Consider the following 24,199-nt stretch of genomic DNA (forward strand, 5'->3'; position numbering starts at 1 on the left):
TTTGGAGAGTTGGGGAAATTTTGGAAATATTCCAAGGTAGGGTTCGAATTAAAGGGAATTAATTGGACATTTGGGGTAATTTATACAAACTGTAACACATTACACACATAAAAATAAACATTTTGCTTTGTGAGTAGAACTTGATATGATTGAGGACTGAAATTCAACTGAATTTGCATTAAATCTAATTGTTTTAACCAAGATTAAGATGTTTTTGACATTACATAAACTACATTTAACCCATGTAGGAGGGGACGTTCTCGCGACCTAAAAGAGACACTAATCCCAAACATTAGGGATGTTCCTAAACCGTCCTCTTTTGGTTGTGAAAATGCTGCAGTTCAAGGTTTCTGATATGACTTTTGGTTTCCATTTTGGTTACTCTATGGTCACATAAGAACGATACAAAGAAGAGATTTGGGACATTAACAGAGTGTTCCCATACGGTTCCCTTTTAGTCAGATGGGGTTTCGGCCCCACTTTATATTAGGTGGCCATAACTACTATATACTTACATAAAAAAATAAGTACAATGTACTTATGGTGTTCAAATTGTATTGCAAAACACTTTTGCTGATTTTGAGGTGGGATACGGGTAGGGTTAGGCACAGGTGTGGTGGTGTGGGTCAGTTTAAGGGTAGAGTTAGGGACAGGTGTGGTGGTGTGGGTCAGTTTAAGGGTAGGGTTAGGCACAGGTGTGGTGGTATGGGTCAGTTTAAGGGTAGGGTTAGGGACAGGTGTGGTGGTGTGGGTCAGTTTATGGGTAGAGTTAGGGACAGGTGTGGTGGTGTGGGTCAGTTTAAGGGTAGAGTTAGGGACAGGTGTGGTGGTATGGGTCAGTTTAAGGGTAGGGTTAGGGACAGGTGTGGTGGTATGGGTAAGTTTAAGGGTAAGGTTAGGGACAGGTGTGGTGGTATGGGTAAGTTTAAGGGTAAGGTTAGGGACAGGTGTGGTGGTGTGGGTAAGTTTAAGGGTCGGGTTAGGGACAGGTGTGGTGGTGTGGGTCAGTTTAAGGGTAGGGTTAGGGACAGGTGTGGTGGTATGGGTCAGTTTAAGGGTAGGGTTAGGGACAGGTGTGGTGGTATGGGTCAGTTTAAGGGTAGGGTTAGGGACAGGTGTGGTGGTATGGGTAAGTTTAAGGGTAAGGTTAGGGACAGGTGTGGTGGTATGGGTAAGTTTAAGGGTAAGGTTAGGGACAGGTGTGGTGGTGTGGGTCAGTTTAAGGGTAGAGTTAGGGACAGGTGTGGTGGTATGGGTCAGTTTAAGGGTAGGGTTAGGGACAGGTGTGGTGGTGTGGGTCAGTTTAAGGGTAGAGTTAGGGACAGGTGTGGTGGTATGGGTCAGTTTAAGGGTAGAGTTAGGGACAGGTGTGGTGGTGTGGGTCAGTTTAAGGGTAGAGTTAGGGACAGGTGTGGTGGTATGGGTCAGTTTAAGGGTAGGGTTAGGGACAGGTGTGGTGGTATGGGTAAGTTTAAGGGTAAGGTTAGGGACAGGTGTGGTGGTATGGGTAAGTTTAAGGGTAAGGTTAGGGACAGGTGTGGTGGTGTGGGTAAGTTTAAGGGTCGGGTTAGGGACAGGTGTGGTGGTGTGGGTCAGTTTAAGGGTAGGGTTAGGGACAGGTGTGGTGGTATGGGTCAGTTTAAGGGTAGGGTTAGGGACAGGTGTGGTGGTATGGGTCAGTTTAAGGGTAGGGTTAGGGACAGGTGTGGTGGTATGGGTAAGTTTAAGGGTAAGGTTAGGGACAGGTGTGGTGGTATGGGTAAGTTTAAGGGTAAGGTTAGGGACAGGTGTGGTGGTGTGGGTCAGTTTAAGGGTAGAGTTAGGGACAGGTGTGGTGGTATGGGTCAGTTTAAGGGTAGGGTTAGGGACAGGTGTGGTGGTGTGGGTCAGTTTAAGGGTAGAGTTAGGGACAGGTGTGGTGGTATGGGTCAGTTTAAGGGTAGAGTTAGGGACAGGTGTGGTGGTGTGGGTCAGTTTAAGGGTAGAGTTAGGGACAGGTGTGGTGGTATGGGTCAGTTTAAGGGTAGGGTTAGGGACAGGTGTGGTGGTATGGGTAAGTTTAAGGGTAAGGTTAGGGACAGGTGTGGTGGTATGGGTAAGTTTAAGGGTAAGGTTAGGGACAGGTGTGGTGGTGTGGGTAAGTTTAAGGGTCGGGTTAGGGACAGGTGTGGTGGTGTGGGTCAGTTTAAGGGTAGGGTTAGGGACAGGTGTGGTGGTATGGGTCAGTTTAAGGGTAGGGTTAGGGACAGGTGTGGTGGTGTGGGTAAGTTTAAGGGTAGGGTTAGGGACAGGTGTGGTGGAGTGGGTAAGTTTAAGGGTAAGGTTAGGGACAGGTGTGGTGGTATGGGTAAGTTTAAGGGTAGGGTTAGGGACAGGTGTGGTGGTATGGGTCAGTTTAAGGGTAGGGTTAGGGACAGGTGTGGTGGTATGGGTAAGTTTAAGGGTAGGGTTAGGGACAGGTGTGGTGGTATGGGTCAGTTTAAGGGTAGGGTTAGGGACAGGTGTGGTGGTATGGGTCAGTTTAAGGGTAGGGTTAGGGACAGGTGTGGTGGAGTGGGTAAGTTTAAGGGTAAGGTTAGGGACAGGTGTGGTGGTATGGGTAAGTTTAAGGGTAGGGTTAGGGACAGGTGTGGTGGTATGGGTCAGTTTAAGGGTAGGGTTAGGGACAGGTGTGGTGGTATGGGTCAGTTTAAGGGTAGGGTTAGGGACAGGTGTGGTGGAGTGGGTAAGTTTAAGGGTAAGGTTAGGGACAGGTGTGGTGGTATGGGTAAGTTTAAGGGTAGGGTTAGGGACAGGTGTGGTGGTATGGGTCAGTTTAAGGGTAGGGTTAGGGACAGGTGTGGTGGTGTGGGTCAGTTTAAGGGTAGGGTTAGGGACAGGTGTGGTGGTATGGGTCAGTTTAAGGGTAGAGTTAGGGACAGGTGTGGTGGTGTGGGTAAGTTTAAGGGTAGGGTTAGGGACAGGTGTGGTGGTGTGGGTCAGTTTAAGGGTAGGGTTAGGGACAGGTGTGGTGGTATGGGTCAGTTTAAGGGTAGGGTTAGGGACAGGTGTGGTGGTGTGGGTAAGTTTAAGGGTAGGGTTAGGGACAGGTGTGGTGGAGTGGGTAAGTTTAAGGGTAAGGTTAGGGACAGGTGTGGTGGTATGGGTAAGTTTAAGGGTAGGGTTAGGGACAGGTGTGGTGGTATGGGTCAGTTTAAGGGTAGGGTTAGGGACAGGTGTGGTGGTATGGGTAAGTTTAAGGGTAGGGTTAGGGACAGGTGTGGTGGTATGGGTCAGTTTAAGGGTAGGGTTAGGGACAGGTGTGGTGGTATGGGTCAGTTTAAGGGTAGGGTTAGGGACAGGTGTGGTGGAGTGGGTAAGTTTAAGGGTAAGGTTAGGGACAGGTGTGGTGGTATGGGTAAGTTTAAGGGTAGGGTTAGGGACAGGTGTGGTGGTATGGGTCAGTTTAAGGGTAGGGTTAGGGACAGGTGTGGTGGTATGGGTCAGTTTAAGGGTAGGGTTAGGGACAGGTGTGGTGGAGTGGGTAAGTTTAAGGGTAAGGTTAGGGACAGGTGTGGTGGTATGGGTAAGTTTAAGGGTAGGGTTAGGGACAGGTGTGGTGGTATGGGTCAGTTTAAGGGTAGGGTTAGGGACAGGTGTGGTGGTGTGGGTCAGTTTAAGGGTAGGGTTAGGGACAGGTGTGGTGGTATGGGTCAGTTTAAGGGTAGAGTTAGGGACAGGTGTGGTGGTGTGGGTAAGTTTAAGGGTAGGGTTAGGGACAGGTGTGGTGGTGTGGGTCAGTTTAAGGGTAGGGTTAGGGACAGGTGTGGTGGTATGGGTCAGTTTAAGGGTAGGGTTAGGGACAGGTGTGGTGGAGTGGGTAAGTTTAAGGGTAAGGTTAGGGACAGGTGTGGTGGTATGGGTCAGTTTAAGGGTAGGGTTAGGGACAGGTGTGGTGGAGTGGGTAAGTTTAAGGGTAGGGTTAGGGACAGGTGTGGTGGAGTGGGTAAGTTTAAGGGTAGGGTTAGGGACAGGTGTGGTGGTATGGGTCAGTTTAAGGGTAGGGTTAGGGACAGGTGTGGTGGTGTGGGTCAGTTTAAGGGTAGGGTTAGGGACAGGTGTGGTGGTATGGGTAAGTTTAAGGGTAGGGTTAGGGACAGGTGTGGTGGTATGGGTAAGTTTAAGGGTAGGGTTAGGGACAGGTGTGGTGGTATGGGTCAGTTTAAGGGTAGGGTTAGGGACAGGTGTGGTGGTATGGGTCAGTTTAAGGGTAGGGTTAGGGACAGGTGTGGTGGTATGGGTCAGTTTAAGGGTAGGGTTAGGGACAGGTGTGGTGGTATGGGTCAGTTTAAGGGTAGGGTTAGGGACAGGTGTGGTGGTGTGGGTAAGTTTAAGGGTAGGGTTAGGGACAGGTGTGGTGGAGTGGGTAAGTTTAAGGGTAAGGTTAGGGACAGGTGTGGTGGTGTGGGTCAGTTTAAGGGTAGGGTTAGGGACAGGTGTGGTGGTGTGGGTCAGTTTAAGGGTAGGGTTAGGGACAGGTGTGGTGGTGTGGGTCAGTTTAAGGGTAGGGTTAGGGACAGGTGTGGTGGTGTGGGTCAGTTTAAGGGTAGGGTTAGGGACAGGTGTGGTGGTGTGGGTAAGTTTAAGGGTAGGGTTAGGGACAGGTGTGGTGGAGTGGGTAAGTTTAAGGGTAAGGTTAGGGACAGGTGTGGTGGTATGGGTCAGTTTAAGGGTAGGGTTAGGGACAGGTGTGGTGGTGTGGGTCAGTTTAAGGGTAGGGTTAGGGACAGGTGTGGTGGTGTGGGTAAGTTTAAGGGTAGGGTTAGGGACAGGTGTGGTGGAGTGGGTAAGTTTAAGGGTAAGGTTAGGGACAGGTGTGGTGGTGTGGGTCAGTTTAAGGGTAGGGTTAGGGACAGGTGTGGTGGTGTGGGTCAGTTTAAGGGTAGGGTTAGGGACAGGTGTGGTGGTGTGGGTAAGTTTAAGGGTAGGGTTAGGGACAGGTGTGGTGGTATGGGTCAGTTTAAGGGTAGGGTTAGGGACAGGTGTGGTGGTGTGGGTCAGTTTAAGGGTAGGGTTAGGGACAGGTGTGGTGGTATGGGTCAGTTTAAGGGTAGGGTTAGGGACAGGTGTGGTGGTGTGGGTCAGTTTAAGGGTAGGGTTAGGGACAGGTGTGGTGGTGTGGGTAAGTTTAAGGGTAGGGTTAGGGACAGGTGTGGTGGTGTGGGTCAGTTTAAGGGTAGGGTTAGGGACAGGTGTGGTGGTGTGGGTAAGTTTAAGGGTAGGGTTAGGGACAGGTGTGGTGGAGTGGGTAAGTTTAATGTAATTACATGCAGGTATTTAAAAAAATGTAAGTGCAATGTAAAAACATGTATGTACACAATAAGTGCAATGTATCAAATTATGAATTAAAATGTTAGTACATAGTAGTTAAGAACATCTAATATAAAGTGGGCCCGGGGTTTCATTCGCGAAGGAGCTGAAACAGATCATGTCTCAACACTACATTCCCATAACGTTTGCAGAATGCTATTTTTGGTCTTATTTTGGTCCTTCCATCACGTTTACTGAGTGTGTTCATGACGTGTGTGTGTGTGAATCAGTGTACACTGAACTGCTTTACAACTGAGGGTCAGTAAAACACAGGATTTGCACAAAAGTTGCTTCTCAAAGATGGATCAATACGAACAGTTTGTCCAACTTCATACTCAGAACATGTAAGAACCGCACGTTATATTTTGTGAATGTGCTGGTTAGGACGCTGACGGCTAATGTGGCTAAAGCTAGCATTGCCTCTGACTGTATTCACAGAGATCACTTTAGTTTTATTTTTAAGAAGTAATAAAAGTGCTGAATTAATAAAAATAACAAGCTCTGGTGTGTGTGAATACAGTCAGAGACAATGCTAGCTTTAGCCTCATTAGCACATTTGCAAACACACACATTATAACGTGCGGTACTTACATGTTCACGAGGGGTTGGTATTGATCCATCTTTGTGAAGCAACTTTTGTGCAAATCCTGTGTTTACCGACCCTCATTTGTAAAGCAATCCAGTGTACATTGATTTACTCAAACATGTCATGAAAACATTCATTAAACGTGATGGAAAGACCTAAATAGGACCAAAAATACCATTCTAGGTTCCCTAAAGGAATCTGGATAATTCTGGTCACATTTTCTCTGGAGGATCTTTAGATGGTAAATGCTCATCTTTGTGGATCAACATTGAAAAAGTGGATTTAACTGGGAAATTCAAAAATGGTGCAAATTGATGGAAACATTGAAAACTCTGAAAGTATCTCAGTGATAGTAAAATAACACTGATTCAGTGTCAAGCAGCAAATTACTTGTCAATTAAACAAATTAAAGACCATTTAAAGTGGCCATGATCTCTAAGTAGAGAGTCCAGCATTGCAGACAATAGCTGTTTCCATTTCAAGTTCAGAATTTAACTTATGCACAAAATTGGAATATTGCATAAATAATTTAGAAAAAAAGCATTTTTCAATCCCATGTGTTCAAGAGAACAAAAAAGTCATAGATGAAGTTCATGCGTTCATTTTCTCATATAGTGAGACGGCAGAGGCTGGAAACACCTCAAGCGGTGTGTGTGTGTGCGTGTGCGTGTGCGTGTGCGTGTGCGTGTGCGTGTGTGTGTGTGTGTGTGTGTGTGCGGGAAATGAAACCATTCACTCATACAGAGACACGCATAACATGCAGGATTAATATTTAAATAGTCTTTTGCTTTTTAATATTTACAGACACTAGTCTACATCGTGATTTGATTAAGTGTACTGACCTACTTTTGATTTATTAATCACAAATTTGACAAATTCCATGAAATTCCATGTTATACAGTAAAAACTGTGACTCACAAGCTGTTTTAAGATCTCAATAAGCTACTTTAACTGATCTTAACTTCTTTTCTTTGACTACTTTATTTCTCACAATTCCGTCTTTCTGACTTTATTCTCGCAATTCCGACTTTATTTCTCACAATTCCGACTTTATTTCTCACAATTCTGACTTTATTTCTCACAATTCTGACTTTATATCTCACAATTCAGTCTTTCCGACTTTATTCTCGCAATTCCGACTTTATTTCTCACAATTCCGACTTTATTTCTCACAATTCTGACTTTATTTCTCACAATTCTGACTTTATATCTCACAATTCAGTCTTTCTGACTTTATTCTCGCAATTCCGACTTTATTTCTCACAATTCCAACTTTTTCTCACAATTCCAACTTTATTTCTCACAATTCTGACTTTATTTCTCACAATTCCGACTTTTTCTCACAATTTCGACTTTATTTTCGTAATTCCGACTATATTTCTCACAATTCCACCTTTATTCTCGTAATTCCGACTTTATTTCTCGCAATTCCGACTTTCTCACAATTCCGACTTTATTTCTCACAATTCCGACTTTATTTTGCAATTACAACTTTATATCTCACAATTCGGACTTTATTTCTCGCAATTCCGACTTTATTTCTCACAATTCTGACTTTATTTTGCAATTACGACTTTATTTCTCGCAATTCTGACTTTATTTCGCAATTACAACTTTATATCTCACAAATCTGACTCTATTCTCTTAATTCCAACTTTATTTCTCGCAATTACGACTTTATTTCTCGCAATTACGACTTTATTCTCATAATTCCCACTTTATTTCTCACAATTCTGACTTTATTTTGCAATTCCGGCTTGATTTCTCACAATTCCGTCTTTCCGACTTTATATCTCACAATTCCGACTTTATTTCTCGCAATTCCGATCTATCTCTCGCAATTCCGACTTTATTTCTCACAATTCTGACTTTTTTTTGCAATTTCGACTTTATTTCTCACAATTCCAACTTTATTTCTCGCAATTCCGACTTTATTTTCACAGTCACTGGTCTACATCGTGATTTGATTTAAGTGTACAGACCTACTCTTGATTTATTAATCACAACTTTGACAAATTCCGTGAAATTCCATGTCTTACAGTAAACTGCGACTAACAAGCTGTTTTAACATCTCAATAGTAAGTCACGTTAACTGATCTCGACTTCTTTTCTGTTGTGTTTTCCAGATGCACTTTGGACTGGTGGCCACACCTCGTCCCTGAACGCCCAACTCGAAGAGGCCGCCATCGCTTGACTCGCAATCGTGACTGAACACAAACCGTCGCCTCTTCTACACTAACCCGCCGTTCATCTTTCTGCCTCTTGCGACCCTCTCCATGGCCAACCTTCTGAGCTACGTGCTGTTCCTGGTGCTCCGGACGTACGCCGCCCCGCCAGAGTACATCCAAGTGTGGCCCGGCGGGTCAACGCCGGCCCCAGATGATCCAGGCAATGAGACGGTCACCCCTTCTTTGGTCCCTCCTCCGGGAACCAGCAAGCAAACGCCTCACAGCATCATCATCGGCGTCCGGAAAGGAGGCACAAGAGCGCTGCTCGAGATGCTGGATATCCATCCCGAAGTTGCTGCGGCCGCCACTGAAGTTCACTTCTTCGACTGGGACGAGAACTACGCCAAAGGCTTCGAGTGGTACCGCGAGCAGATGCCCTATTCCTACCCTCATCAGATCACGGTGGAAAAGACGCCGGGGTATTTCACATCTCCGGTCGCGCCTGCGCGGATTCACGCCATGAACTCTTCCATCAGACTCCTGCTGATCTTGAGGGACCCTACAGAGCGGGTCATCTCGGACTACACGCAAGTCTACTTCAACCGGCTGGAGAACCACAAGCCCGTGCAGGCCATCGAGAACATGCTGGTCAAGAACGGCGCGCTCAACACGCGCTACAAGGCGATCCAGCGCAGTCTCTACGACGTGCACATGAGGAACTGGCTCCAGCACTTTCCCCTGGAGCAGATCCACATCGTGGACGGGGACACGCTGATCCACAACCCCCTGCCGGAGCTCCAGCGAGTCGAGCGCTTCTTGCATCTGCCGCCTCGGATTGTGGCGTCCAACTTCTACTTTAACCAGACCAAAGGCTTCTACTGCATCCGCAGCGATGGCCATGAGAGATGCCTGCATGAGTCTAAAGGACGCCCACACCCTCCTGTTAACAGCACTGTTCTGCGTCAGCTGCGCTTGTACTTGCGCCAACACAATCGGAACTTCTACCGGCTTATAGGACGCTCCTTTAACTGGCAGTAGTGGGAGGGGCTGGAACTCGAATTCTGACCAATCACAGCCTAGCAGAATGGCTGATTGACAGCTGATGGACCATACAAACCCCTCCCCGAAGCCTTTGCGCCTGAGAACAATCACGTTTTCAATCTGACGAATATGATATTAAAACACTGACTGAATGGGGAAGATCTTTGCTGTCAAGTGTCTTTGTCGTAACGAAGTTACCCGAGACAAATCTGGTGAACACGGAGTCATATTTTTTTTTTCTCTTTCTCTCTGTTCGTTTGATATTCTTGTACTTGATAATAAATGGTCCTGCTTCCTGAATGTCTTGTTCGTCTGGTTTTTGAAACGTACATTATGATGGTCAGTACAAGCTGTTTTAAGATCTCAATAAGCTACTTTAACTGATCTTAACTTCTTTTCTTTGACTACTTTATTTCTCACAATTCCGTCTTTCTGACTTTATTCTCGCAATTCCGACTTTATTCTCGCAATTCCGATTTTATTTTGCAATTCCGACTTTATTTTGCAATTCCGACTTTATTTCTCACAATTCCGATTTTATTTCTCACAATTCCGACTTAATATCTCACAATTCCGTCTTTCCGACTTTATTCTCGCAATTCCGACTTTATTTTGCAATTCCGACTTTATTTTGCAATTCCGACTTTATTTCTCACAATTCCGATTTTATTTCTCACAATTCCGACTTTATATCTCACAATTCCGTCTTTCCGACTTTATTCTCGCAATTCCGACTTTATTTCTCACAATTCTGACTTTTTCTCACAATTCTGACTTTACTTTGCAATTACAACTTTATATCTCACAATTCTGACTTTATTTTACAATTACGACTTTATTTCTCGCAATTTTGACTTTATTTTGCAATTCCGACTTTATTTCTCACAATTCCGCCTTTATTCTCGTAACTCCGACTTTATTTCTCGCAATTCCGACTTTATTTCTCACAATTCTGACTTTATTTTGCAATTACAACTTTATATCTCACAATTCTGACTTTATTTTACAATTACGACTTTATTTCTCGCAATTTTGACTTTATTTTGCAATTACGACTTTATATCTCACAATTCTGACTTTATTCTCGTAATTCCGACTTTATTTATCGCAATTACGACTTTATTCTCATAATTTCGACTTTATTTCTCACAATTCCGACTTTATTTCGCAATTCTGACTTTATATCTCGCAATTCTGACTTTATTTTGCAATTCCGACTTTATTTCTCACAATTCTGACTTTATTTTGCAATTACGACTTTTTCTTTCAATTCTGACTTTATTTTGCCATTACGACTTTATTTCTCACAATTACGACTTTATTTTCTGACTTTATTTCTCACAATTCCAACTTTATTTCTCACAATTCTGACTTTATTTTGCCATTCCGACTTTATTTCTCACAATTCCGTCTTTCCGACTTTATTTCTCGCAATTCCGACTTTATTTCTGACTTTATTTCTCACTATTCCGACTTTATTTCTCACAACACTGAGTCTTTTTTTTTTTCTCTTTCTCTCTGTTCGTTTGATATTCTTGTACTTGATAATAAATGGTCCTGCTTCCTGAATGTCTTGTTCGTCTGGTTTTTGAAACGTACATTATGATGGTCAGTACAAGCTGTACAAAACCAGTTCAAGGTTTATTTTGTGACAGAGACTGCAAAAAATGCTTTTCTTACTTAGTATTTTTGTCTTGTTTTCAGTCCAAATATCTAAAAAAAATCTTACATTTAAGAAGCATTTATTAGACAAGCAAAAGTTTTTGTCTTGTTTTGGGGGAAAATAACTCAAAATTAAGGGAGTTTTTGCTTAAAATAAGCAAAATAATCTGCCAATGCGGTAAGCAAAATAATCTTAATTCAAACAGAAAACAAGATTATTTTTCTTACCCCATTGGCAGATTATTTTGCTTATTTTAAGCAAAAACTCCCTTAATATTGAGTTATTTTCCCCCAAAACAAGACAAAAACTTTTGCTTGTCTAATAAATGCTTCTTAATGTAAGATTTTTCAGATATTTGGACTGAAAACAAGACACAAATACTAAGTAAGAAAAGCATTTTTTGCAGTGTAAATGTTAATTATACTCATTACACGGCTGTACTTGCCAAATAAATCAATGCTCATAACACTGATTCATGTTGAAATTATGTTATTATGTGAGATGAAAGCGTGTAAAATGATACGAGACATCAACGGTCAATAATGTAGTTTAGTGACGAATTAGATTTTGGAAAAATAACATTTTGCTTTAATTAGTGGGGCTCTGTGTGTAAATATATCAATGATTGTAAGTTTAAATATCAGGTATGAGTAATCACACCCCAATAATGAAGCTGCAGTCGAGTTATTTTAGTATTAAATTCATATATTTTTAATTAGATTTTATATTCATATTTTAAGTTTTCGTTTTAACTTTAGTTCATTTGCAGTCATTTTGTAATGTGCTTTTCTCATGTTTTTAGTTTATTTTTAATTCGGTTTTAGTTTTATTATTATTTATTAGTTAATTTTAGTTCTTAATTTTTTCTTGCAATTCCGACTTTATTTCTCGCAATTCCGACTTTATTCTTGTAATTCCGACTTTATTTCTCACAATTCTGATTTGATTTCTCACAGTTCCGACTTTATTTTGCAATTCTGACTTTATTTCCTGCAATTCCGACTTTATTTCTCGTAATTCCGACTTTATTTCTCACAATTCCGACTTTATTTTTAACAATTCCGACTTTATTTCTCGCAATTCTGACTTTATTTCTTGCAATTCCGACTTTATTTTGCAATTCCGACTTTATTTCTCACAATTCCGACTTTATTTAGCAATTACGACTTTATTTCTCACAATTACGACTTTATTTCTCACAATTACGACTTTATTATGCAATTCTGACTTTATTTCTCACAATTCCAACTTTATATCTCGCAATTCTGACTTTATTTTGCAATTACGACTTTATTTCTCACAATTCTGACTTTATTTCTCACAATTACGACTTTATTTCTCACAATTACGACTTTATTATGCAATTCTGACTTTATTTCTCACAATTCCGACTTTATATCTCGCAATTCTGACTTTATTTTGCAATTACGAATTTTTCTCGAAATTCCGACTTTATTTCTCACAATTACGACTTTATTTCTCGCAATTACGACTTTATTTCTCACAATTACGACTTTATTTCTCGCAATTCTGACTTTATTTCTCGCAATTCTGACTTTATTTCTCGCAATTCTGACTTTATTTCTCGGAATATTGACATTATTTCTCGCAATTCTGACTTTATTTCTCACAGTTCTGACTTTATTTTGCAATTCCAACTTTATTTCTCACAATTCCGTCTTTCCGACTTTATATCTCACAATTCCGACTTTATTTCTCGCAATTAAGACTTTATTTTTCAATTCTGACTTTATTTCTCACAATTCTGACTTTATTTCTCGCAATTCCGACTCTATTTCTTGCAATTCCGACTCTATTTCTCACAATTCCACTGTATTTCTCGCAATTCCGACTTTATTTCTCGCAATTCTGACTTTATTTCTCGCCATTCGACTTTATTGCTTAAATATGTTGCCAATGCCCCATTTTATTTTTTTTCATTTATCTAATATTTATATTTTATTCAATATCAGCTTTATTTACATGAACACTACTGTTTTTTTTAAGAGTTTTAGTTGACAGCACTGGTGTTATTTATTCATCCCTGCAGTGCAGAATATATTGTGATCAGAATTTTTTGCTGCCCAAAAGTAAAAGGTACTGATAATTTCCAGTCACTTTTTCTGTTCTGATCATGAATAGAATCATCCAGGGTTGAACTAAGGGCACTGACTTCATATTTTTGCATGCTGTACAGACGTTCAGAGACTCAAACTGTGGTCAGAATCTGAAACTGGAATTGTCCTGACAGCCAGCAGTTAAACTAAAGATTCAGACGATGTGGAGATGACCAGTATTGGAGAGGTCAGGAAATTGGAGTAAGAAAATAGCGTCCGCTCGTTATCTTCGTCATCTATTTCCTCTTCTCCTCTAACATCCCATCGCTGATTTCAATCTCCTCTTCCTTCTAACTCATCATTTTCCCTGAATTTTGAAAGCTGCTGTTTAGCATGTGTGCGCTCGCGCAGCAGTTTAGCGTGTCTGTTTGTGTTAAGACTGATCTGGATTATAAAGGTGCTGTGGGTTGAGTGCAGGAGTTATGCAGTGAAGCTGAACTCACTAATAACTCGAGACACGGACACACGTCCTCCTGAACTCTTCACATCACATCAAACATCTCATCTGACGTCAGCACGGCTTCTTCATTGATATTTCTACCCGCCGATATTCATGAATAATCCTGATTGTGGAGTGAATGTTAAGAGCGCAGCTTCATATTCATATGCAGGGAGAAGAAGCGCTCAGTTCTGAACTTTAATATGTTCTCTTGAGCTTTAAAGGCTTTGAAGGTTCATCTTGAACGTCTTTTCACGTGATTTTCTCATGTTTTGTAGTTTTTGGTTCTTAGAAATATTTTTTAAATATTTAATTTATTTTTATTACAGTTTTAGTTTTAATTCTGTTCTGAATTTTGCTGCATTCACGCCATGAATGCTCTTCAATGTGTGGAAGTTTGTTTCTGCCACTGGATTAAGAGATGGATAAAAATTAAAAGATAACTGTGTTTATATCTCAAAATTCTGCTTTTTTTTTCTCGCAATTCAGACTTTGTTTTTTCGCAATTCTCACTTTTTCCTTGCAATAAATTTTTTTTCTCGCAAATGTCACTTTTCTCGCATTGAAACATTTTCTCACAATTCTGACTTTGTTTTTATCTCATAATTACAAAAAAATCTGCCAATTTTATTCTCGCAAATCTTCTTTCCTTGCAATTCTTTTTTCTCGAATTTCTGACTTTATTCTCACAATTCTTTTTTTCTCGCCACTGTTTTTTCCCCGCAATTATAACGCTATTTCACGATCCAATTTGTTCATATTTGTACGAGGTAGCTAATTCGTACGGATTCATACAACCTCACTCTTATGAATTCGTACGATTTGTCGACACTGCACCGATGGGTAGGTTTAGGGGGCGGGTTTGAGGTTCGATAATTCGTACGAAATCATACGAATTGACCAACTCGTCAAATACGTACGATTTATCAAAAATCGTTCCCATTCATACAAGTGAGGTCATACAAATTTGTACGAATTAGCCACCTCTTAAAATATGTATGAATTGCCGTGAGATCGGGTTGGCAATTCTCACTTTATTCTTGCAATTCTCTTTTTCTGACAATTCTTTTTTTGCCCGCAATTCTCACTTTTTTCTCACAACTGAATTTTTTTCCGCAATTCTGACTTTATTCTCGCAATTCTCTTTCTCACAATTCTGACTTTTTTCTCGCAATTCTTTTTTTCTCACAAATCCGACTTTTTTTTCTCACAATAATTTTTTTCACGCAATTGTGACAATTTTTCTCAAATCTGAATTTTTTCCTCGACATTCTTTTTTTTCTCTCAATTTCTGACTTTATTTTTCACAATTCTGACTTTTTTCCTTGCAATTCTTTTATTCTCGCAATTGTGATTTTATTTCTCGCATTTAAAAAATTCTTGCAATTCTGACTTTATTCTTGAAATTATTTTTTCCTCGCAATTCTTTTTTGTTTCACATTTCTGACTTATATTTTTCCCGCAATTTCAACACTATCTCATGACCCATTCGTACGTCCTCACTCTTATGAATTCGTACGATTTGTCTACACTGCACTGATGGGTAGGTTTAGGGGGGAGTTTGGGGTTAGGTCATTCGTACGAAATCATACGAATTGACCAACTTGTCAAATTCGCACAAGTGAGGTCGTTCAAATTCGTGTGAATTAGCCACCTTGTAAAATATGTACGAATTGCCGTGAGATCGGCTTGGCAATTCTCACTTTATTCTTGCAATTGTTTTATTCTCGCAATTCTGATTTTTTTCTCACAAATCCTTTTTTCTCTCAATTCTTTTTTTCCCGTAATTCTGAAATTTTTCTCGCAATAATTGTTTTCTTGCAATTCTGACTTTTTTCACACAAGTCTTTTTTTTATTGTAATTCTGACTTTTTTCTCACAATTTAGACTCTTATGAATTCATACGATTTGTCTACACTGCAGTGGTGGATAGGTTTTGGGGGTGGGTTTGAGGTTAGGTCATTCGTACGAAATTATACGAATTGACCAACTCGTCAAATTCGTACGAATTCGCCACCTCGTAAAATATGTATGAATTGCAGTGAGATCGAGTTGGCAATTCTCACTTTATTCTTGCAATTCTCACTTTTTTCTCCCAATTCTTTTTTTCCCGCAATTCTGACTTTATTCTCGCAAATCTTTTTTTCTCCCAATTCTTTTTTTCTCGTAATTCTTTTTTTCTCGCAATTCTTTTTTCCCCCTAATTCATACTTTATTCTCACAATCTGACTTTTTTTTCTCACAATAATTTTTTTCTCACAATTCAGACTTTTTTCTCGCAATTGTGAGTTTATATCTCTATATATAGGAGTTTATATCTCTATAATAGGAAGTGAACGCTTTTTACCAGCTGAAATCTCGTAATTACGATAATTACGACATGGCGTGAGCGCACCTTTTCAGTACTTCAACTTACACTTATTTCAGTTATTTGTCAAATCAACATTTTTGTTTCATTCCTAACACGAGTCGTTCTGAACTCTTCACGTCAAACATCTCATCTGAACACATTCTGAATAATCGTGATTGTGAAGTGAATGTTAAAAACGCAGATTAGAGAGGCTCATATTCCTATTCCAGGAGACGAAGTCATCCCAAACACGCACTGATCCCTAAAACACCGTCGCGTCTGAACTTTAATGCGTTCTCTTGAGCTTCACAGGGCTATGAAGGTTTGTCTTGAAAGTGTAGCTCTGTGTGTTTTCTGAAGCGGAGTACAGCATCACATCTTCAGGGAGAAAAACTGTCTGTGATGTTGGGTGAGTAACTAAAAGCAGTGATTCTACAGACGCTGGAGCGTTTCAGGGACACACACATGACCCATTATACTGACAACAGGCCAATGAATACTGTATCCCACAATGCAATGTGTTTTCCTTGACCTTTCGTTTCCAGTGTGATGAATTATTCAGAATATCAGCTGGGATTTTTCATACACTGTCATAATTTAGTCAAGCTACAAAATGTTTGAAGAAAAATACAAAAAAATTACAGCTAATTTTTACAACAACAACAAAAATATTGTATAAAAATGCCAAATAACTGTTCTTATTTCCTGGACGATAACTGAATGCCATAAACACTACCGTTTGGGGTCAGATAGATTTTTTACATATTTTTAGAAATAAAATAGTACTTTTATTCATTAAGGATGCATTAAATTGATCAAAAGTGACATTTATAATGTTACAGAAGATTCTATTTCAAATAAATGCTGTTCTTTTGAACTTTCTATCCATAAAATAATCCTGAAAAATATATAATTTTGTGTTTTGTGTTTTCACACTGATAATAATCATAAATGTGTCTTGAGCATCAGATCCTCATATGAGAATGATTAGTGAAGGGTCATGTGACACTGAAGACTGGAGTAATGATGATAAATTCAGCTTTGATAACAGGAATAAATTACACTTTACTATATATTCACATAGAGAACAGATGATCTACACTGGAATAATATTTCACAATTTTTGCTGTATTTTTGATCAAATAAATTCAGCTTTGATCACAGGAATAAATTACACTTTACTATATATTCACATAGAGAACAGATGATCTACACTGGAATAATATTTCACAATTTTTACTGTATTTTTGATCAAATAAATTCAGCTTTTATCACAGGAATAAATTTCACTTTACTATATATTCACATAGAGAACAGATCATCCACACTGGAATAATATTTCACAATTTTTACTGTATTTTTGATAAAATAAATTCAGCTTTGATCACAGGAATAAATTACACTTTACTATATATTCACATAGAGAACAGATGATCTACACTGGAATAATATTTCACAATTTTTGCTGTATTTTTGATCAAATAAATTCAGCTTTGATCACAGGAATAAATTACACTTTACTATATATTCACATAGAGAACAGATGATCTACACTGGAATAATATTTCACAATTTTTGCTGTATTTTTGATCAAATAAATTCAGCTTTGATCACAGGAATAAATTACACTTTACTATATATTCACATAGAGAACAGATGATCTACACTGGAATAATATTTCACAATTTTTACTGTATTTTTGATCAAATAAATTCAGCTTTGATCACAGGAATAAATTACACTTTACTATATATTCACACAGAGAACAGATCATCCACACTGGAATAATATTTCACAATTTTTACTGTATTTTTGATCAAATAAATTCAGCTTTGATCACAGGAATAAATTACACTTTACTATATATTCACACAGAGAACAGATGATCTACACTGGAGGAATATGTCACAATTTTTACTGTATTTTTGATCAAATAAATGCAGACTTGGTGAGAGACTCTTTTGAACGGTAGAATAATTTAATATGCACTGAAACATTTATCACTGCATATTGCATAAAATAATAGTATGTTGCAAACACATATCTAGCCATCACAATTTGGCTCTTGTCAAACTCGCTCAAATCCTTACGCTTGGCCATTTTTTTTCCTGCTTCTAACACATCAACTCTGAGGACGAAATGTTCACTTGCTGCCTAATATATCCCACCCACTAACAGAGATCAGTGTTATTCACCTGTCATAATGTTATGCCTGATACTGTTCTGTTCTGCTGTGTTTGAGCCTGTCACAGAGACAGACGTGAGATCTCAGGACGTCTGTTTGAGTGGTATCTGCCAGGTAATAATGACATTTTCCTGCATGTTAAAAATATTTATAGCAGCAGATGAGCAGCTAAGTAAGTCTCTGCCTCTTTCTTTCTCTCAGCGCTCGTGCAGGCGATGGAAGGTGTGTGTGTTTTCGGCAGTGACCTCTTGACCCCTGGCGTGACCTGTCTGCTCCGCTGTGTGTTTCCACGATCACTCACCTGGAAGTGAACCGTCAGCCGCACAGGGGGACGGCGCTCAGGTCAAGCGCTCTGCTTTTACAGGCTAATGGACACAAACACACCAGATTTCACTGAGGATGTGTTTTAGACACACATTTCAATCCCGTCTGAATCCAACAGCTCTGCAAAACATACACAAGACCTTTTTTTTTATTAAACCGTGTAAAATAACAGTTACTGGCATCCCATCTGACATAAATAGAAGATTATATAATATTCTTATTCAGCTGTTTTTAAATAATTTTTCTCTGGAAAGCCCTTTGATTTAACATCGTGAATAAAATGTGCTTTATAAATAAAATTGCCTTGTCTAGTATGTAAAATGCTGAGAATTGTAGAACTATCATACATAATAAGAGTCAATTTTATGTCATACTTGGTGAATTTTACTGATAATAAAACAATAACTACTGACAAGTTATGATAAATTTACATTTTTGTACACTATCGTTCATAATTCAATTTTTTTATGTTTATGAAAGAAGTCTCTTCTGCTCACCAAGGCTGTGTTTGTTTGATAAGAAATACAGTAAAAATTGTGAAATATTATTACAATTTAAAATACATGTTTTTTATGTGAATATATAATAAAATATAATTTATTCCTGTGATCAAATCTGAATTTATTTGATCAAAAATACAGTAAAAATTGGGAAATATTATTCCAGTGTACAATTCCCATTTTCTATGTTAATATAAAGTAAAATATAATTTATTTCTGTGATCAAAGCTGAATTTATTTGATCAGAAATACAGTAAAAATTGTGAAATATTATTCCAGTATAAATCAGCTGTTTTATATGTGAATATATAGTAAATTGTAATTTATTCCTGTGATCAAAGCTGAATTTATCTGATCAAAAATACAGAATTTTTTTTTAAATATTCCTCCAGTGTAAATCTTGTTCTCTATGTGATTATATAGTAAAGTGTAATTTATTCCTGTGATCAAAGCTGAATTTATCTGATCAAAAATACAGAAATTGTTTTGAAATATTCCTCCAGTGTAAATCTTGTTCTCTATGTGATTATATAGTAAAGTGTAATTTATTCATGTGATCAAAGCTGATTTTATTTGTTAAATACAGTAAAATCTGTGAAATATTATTACAATTTAGAATACCCGTTTTCTATGTGAATATATAGTAAGATATATTTTATTCCTGTGATCAAAGCTGAATTTATCTGATCAAAAATACAGTAAAAATTTTGAAATATTATTCCAGTGTAAATCAGCTGTTTTCTATATGAATATTTAGTAAAGTGACATTTATTCCTGTGATCAAAGCTGATTTTATTTTATCAAAAATACAGTAAAAATTTTGAAATATTATTACAATTTAAAATTCCCATTTTCTATGTTAATATAAAGTAAAATATAATTTATTTCTGTGATCAAAGCTAATCTTATTTCATCAAAAATACAGTAAAAAAATTTGAAATATTATTCCAACGTAAATCAGCTGTTTTCTATGTGAATATATAGTAAATTCTATATTGAATCATCATAATATGATGATTTGCTTCTGAAGAAACATTTATGAGTATTATCAATGTTGAAAACCGTTCATATTTGAGTGGAAACTTAATTCTCAGGATTGTTTGATGAATAGAAAGTTCAAAAGAACAGCATTTATTTGAATTATGACCTTGAGGAAGATGCACAGACTCTCTTCTTCTTCTCTGTTGCTCTTATTATTTTTCATTTTGTCTGTTTTATTAAGAGCTGTTGTAACTTTAGTGTTTTAATGAGGACTTCTCGCTGACCTGCTCACATTAATGCTGTTCATTAGAAAGATCAGAGATATTTAGTCCGCTTTCCTCAGCTTTCTATCGCGTTCTCCTTCAGTCTTCTGGGGCTTTATGTATGCTGTGAACACCGAGCTCTACATAGTAAGGGCTTTTCATTGGTTTGCATTAATTATTAACATGTTTGTTGATTTATTTTTTATAGCTCGCAGCAGAGGACTGACTTTTGATGTGATCCGGAGAGCCAGAGCTTGGGTTCAGGGAAACATTTGTCTGAGAACATTTCCAGATCTGAAAGGGAAAACTTTTAATGAACTGATCTGGAGCTCAAAACAGGCCGAGTGTTCAGATCAGATCTGATGACAAACAGCTGGAGCTTCTCCAAAACCATTCACATAACATTCACTTATCCTTGTTTATTTGAATGATTTAAAAAATGGTTGATAAATGGTTATATTCCCTTAATTGCCTTAATCAGGACCAAAATGATGCATTTACTGTATATCTCACTGCCTTTGCATGCATAAAAAAGTTCATTACACCAGTTTATATATATATATTTATATATTTTTAGATTTGTATTTATTTCCAGTTAATAATATGAGTGCTTCAACATTACACTTTTTTGCTTATTTTAAGATTTTCCAACTAATATTTATATTTTATTTCAGGTTCATTTAGATAATAACCCTGAAAAAAAGTCCAGGGTCCAGGTTTTTATCTCTTGACTCATGTTTTCAAGGCACTGGATTAACATTAATATTATGAACAATAAATCAGTGGATTAAAAAATGTTTTGCTGTTTTGTTTGAGGCATTTATTTAGGAGTAAAATCACTTTGTTTGCATCATGATATGCATATTGCTAATCTGACGCTAACCTAATACAATTATTTAATATTTATTATTTAAACAGAAGGATATTTCTTCTGGCTTTAATTTATCCTATAAATAGTCATTTAATTATTGTATTTTTACTGGAATACAGTTAAAAAAATACTCGAATTTGCATGGAAAGTTATTAATTGCCATCAAAATAATGTCAAAATGCAAAAAATACCTGATAATAAAAATATTAATTCATGTATTTATACTTATGTATTTTTATTCTGTTTTAATTTATCCTATAATTATAATTGCATGATTGTATTTTTTCTGGAATACAGTACAAAAAGATTAAAATAATGAGAATTTTGCATGGAAATCTTCTTAATTGTCATTAAAATAATGTAAAATGCACAGAAAATGATCAAATATTCAAATACAAATATTTATATGATCACAATGTTTATCCTATAATTAATCATTGCATTATTGTATTTTACTTGAATGAAGTGCAAAAAAGTCTGATGATAACTTAATAAAATATTAATTCATGTATTTATACATTATGATAATATTTTTTCCTGACTTTAATAGATCCTGTGTATCTTATCATTGCATTGTGGGAATTTTACTGGAATACAATAAAAAACATACTTATCACAGTAATGAGAATTTTAATTGCCATCAAAATAATACAAATCTAATCATAATATAAATCCTATTATTATATTATTGTATTTCTACTGGAATAATAATTCTGCATCCGTAATCGTACAGTAAAGAAAAAGAGATTCTAGCTTCATTTTCTTTATGGAACTATAACTTCTGGCTAGTTTTGACAGTGTATTGATGCATGATTTTTTGACATTCACTGTGAAAATGTTTTTTGTTCTTTCTTCAGATGATCAGCCAACGCTTCAGAGTGTGTGGAGGTCAGAGAACAGATATCCGGCCGTTATCTCTCCATCTCTAATCTCTCTCCTCATCTCATCCCTCGTTCCCAGTGTAACCGTATTCTCAGCGTCCCTGCCGTCGGCTGCTTTTCACTCTCAGTAATCGAGCTGATGATTATGATGATGATATCTGATGCGTATCTCTTCTTTGAGATGCTAAATCCATCCTGTCAGTTCATTTGCTGTCATGGAGAGAAGCGCGAAAGCCTCGGTTTGCAGGTAAACGCGCCGCTCCAGGCTATCGCTCTTGCGCATGCGTGAATTCTGTTAACTCCGCACGCGATCAGAATGGATTATGTGTGCATGCACGCTCCTTTAATAATCTTTTGAGCCTGTGCAGACATTCATCACCCCTTTTGTGTTTGTTTATCCAATACTTTGATTAATTTGATGAGGCTTTCAATTAGAGAGCCCCGTTTGACACAGTTTATAAGCACTGAAAATGCACACAGATTGTGTCTGGGTCTGTTTATGAACCTCCTTCAGCAATGCGTTTAGTCAGCAGTTCATTCATATGCTGTTATTGTCGGCAATGTCAGAACTACAGTTCTGCGTCTGCATAAATAATTCAATGCACTACAATACTTTCCATATACAGCCTCCTATAACTATATCTGTGAATCATAAAAGGCATGGATTCAATTCCACAAGTGCACTATCTATTTAATGCAATATGCGCTCACACGCAGTGACCTCCAGTAGTTCTTGATACTAAAGCAAGTCTTCTCTTCTTCTGTCATGTCGTTTAGGATTCACGAGATCATTATATCGATGCTGTCGAAGAGCAAAGCACCACTTACTTCAGTTTGCAGGTGCGTGAACTCATCTTCAGTGGGTTCGTTACATTAGCACAAAGAGACACAACGCTTTTTGCTTTCTTTTTCAACACTATAGATCTGATGTTTTAGGAACAGGAAACGTTCTCAGAACGTTTTTTAAATGTTACGAATTGTTTCGGAATGTTCAGAGGAAATTCAACAATGCACTAAACCGTATAAAATTATTAATGAATGTATTTACACATAGTGATAGTATTTTTTCTTCTGGTGTTAATTAATCATTGCATGATTGAATTTTTACTGGAATACAGTACAACAATACTGTGTTAAAATTAGTATTTTGCATGGAAATTTTACAAAATAATGTATTTAAAAAAAATGTATACATCATGAAATGCATACTAATCACACGATAACCTAATAAATGATTCATGTATTTATACATAAAGATCGTATTTTTCATTCTTAATTAATCATTACTTGATTGTATTTTTACGTAAAAATACTGCATTAAAATAATCAGAATTTTGCATGGACATTTTCTTAATTGTCATCAAAATACTGTCAAAATGCAAAAAAAACCCTATAAAAATTAAAAACCTAATTTATTTATACGTCAGGATATGCATATATTAATTTTCAACACTAGATCTGATGTTTTAGGAACATGAAACGGTCTCAGAACGTTCATCTAACGTTTTTTAAATGTTACTGATTGTTTTGGAATGTTCAGAGGAAATTCAACAATGCACTAAACCGTATACAATTATTAATGAATGTATTTACACATAGTGATAGTATTTTTTCTTCTGGTGTTAATTAATCATTGCATGATTGAATTTTTACTGGAATACAGTACAACAATACTGTGTTAAAATTAGTATTTTGCATGGAAATTTTACAAAATAATGTATTTAAAAAAAAAAATTTATACATCATGAAATGCATACTGCTAATCACACGATAACCTAATAAATGATTCATGTATTTATACATAAAGATCGTATTTTTCATTCTTAATTAATCATTGCTTGATTGTATTTTTACGTAAAAATACTGCATTAAAATAATCAGAATTTTGCATGGACATTTTCTTAATTGTCATCAAAATACTGTCAAAATGCAAAAAAACCCTATAAAAAATAAAAACCTAATTTATTTATACGTCAGGATATGCATATATTAATTTTCAACACTAGATCTGATGTTTTAGGAACAGGAAACGTTCTCAGAACGTTCGTCTAACGTTTTTTAAATGTTACTGATTGTTTTGGAATGTTCAGAGGAAATTCAACAATGCACTAAACCGTATACAATTATTAATGAATGTATTTATACATGATGATAGTATTTTATCTTCTGGTGTTAATTAATCATTGCATGAATGAATTTTTACTGGAATACAGTACAAAAAATACTGCGTTAAAATTATTATTTTGCATGGAAATTTTACAAAATAATGTAAAAAAAATATATTTTTTATTTATTTATACATCATGAAATGCATACTGCTAATCACATGATAACCTAATAAATGATTCATGTATTTATACATAAAGATCGTATTTTTCATTCTTAATTAATCATTAGATGATTGTATTTTTACTGGAATACAGTAAAAATACTGCATTAAAATAATCAGAATTTTGCATGGACATTTTCTTAATTGTCATC

At 37.2% G+C, this 24,199-nt stretch overlaps 1 protein-coding gene across 1 annotated transcript in view; it reads left to right on the forward strand.

The window, feature by feature from the left end:
• hs3st1l1 (heparan sulfate (glucosamine) 3-O-sulfotransferase 1-like1) overlaps window positions 1-9,442 on the forward strand; it is an 83,771-nt gene extending 74,329 nt beyond the window's left edge. Inside the window, exon 2 of the mRNA XM_079843632.1 lies at window positions 8,062-9,442. Coding sequence (XP_079699758.1) covers window positions 8,212-9,141 — 930 coding nt within the window. The 5' untranslated portion in view covers window positions 8,062-8,211 and the 3' untranslated portion in view covers window positions 9,142-9,442. The remainder of the gene's footprint in view (window positions 1-8,061) is intronic.
• The last annotated feature ends 14,757 nt before the right edge of the window (window positions 9,443-24,199 follow it).

Source organism: Gobio gobio, assembly GCF_949357685.1.
Source record: "Gobio gobio genome assembly, chromosome: 18".
Classification (NCBI taxonomy): Eukaryota; Metazoa; Chordata; class Actinopteri; order Cypriniformes; family Gobionidae; genus Gobio; species Gobio gobio.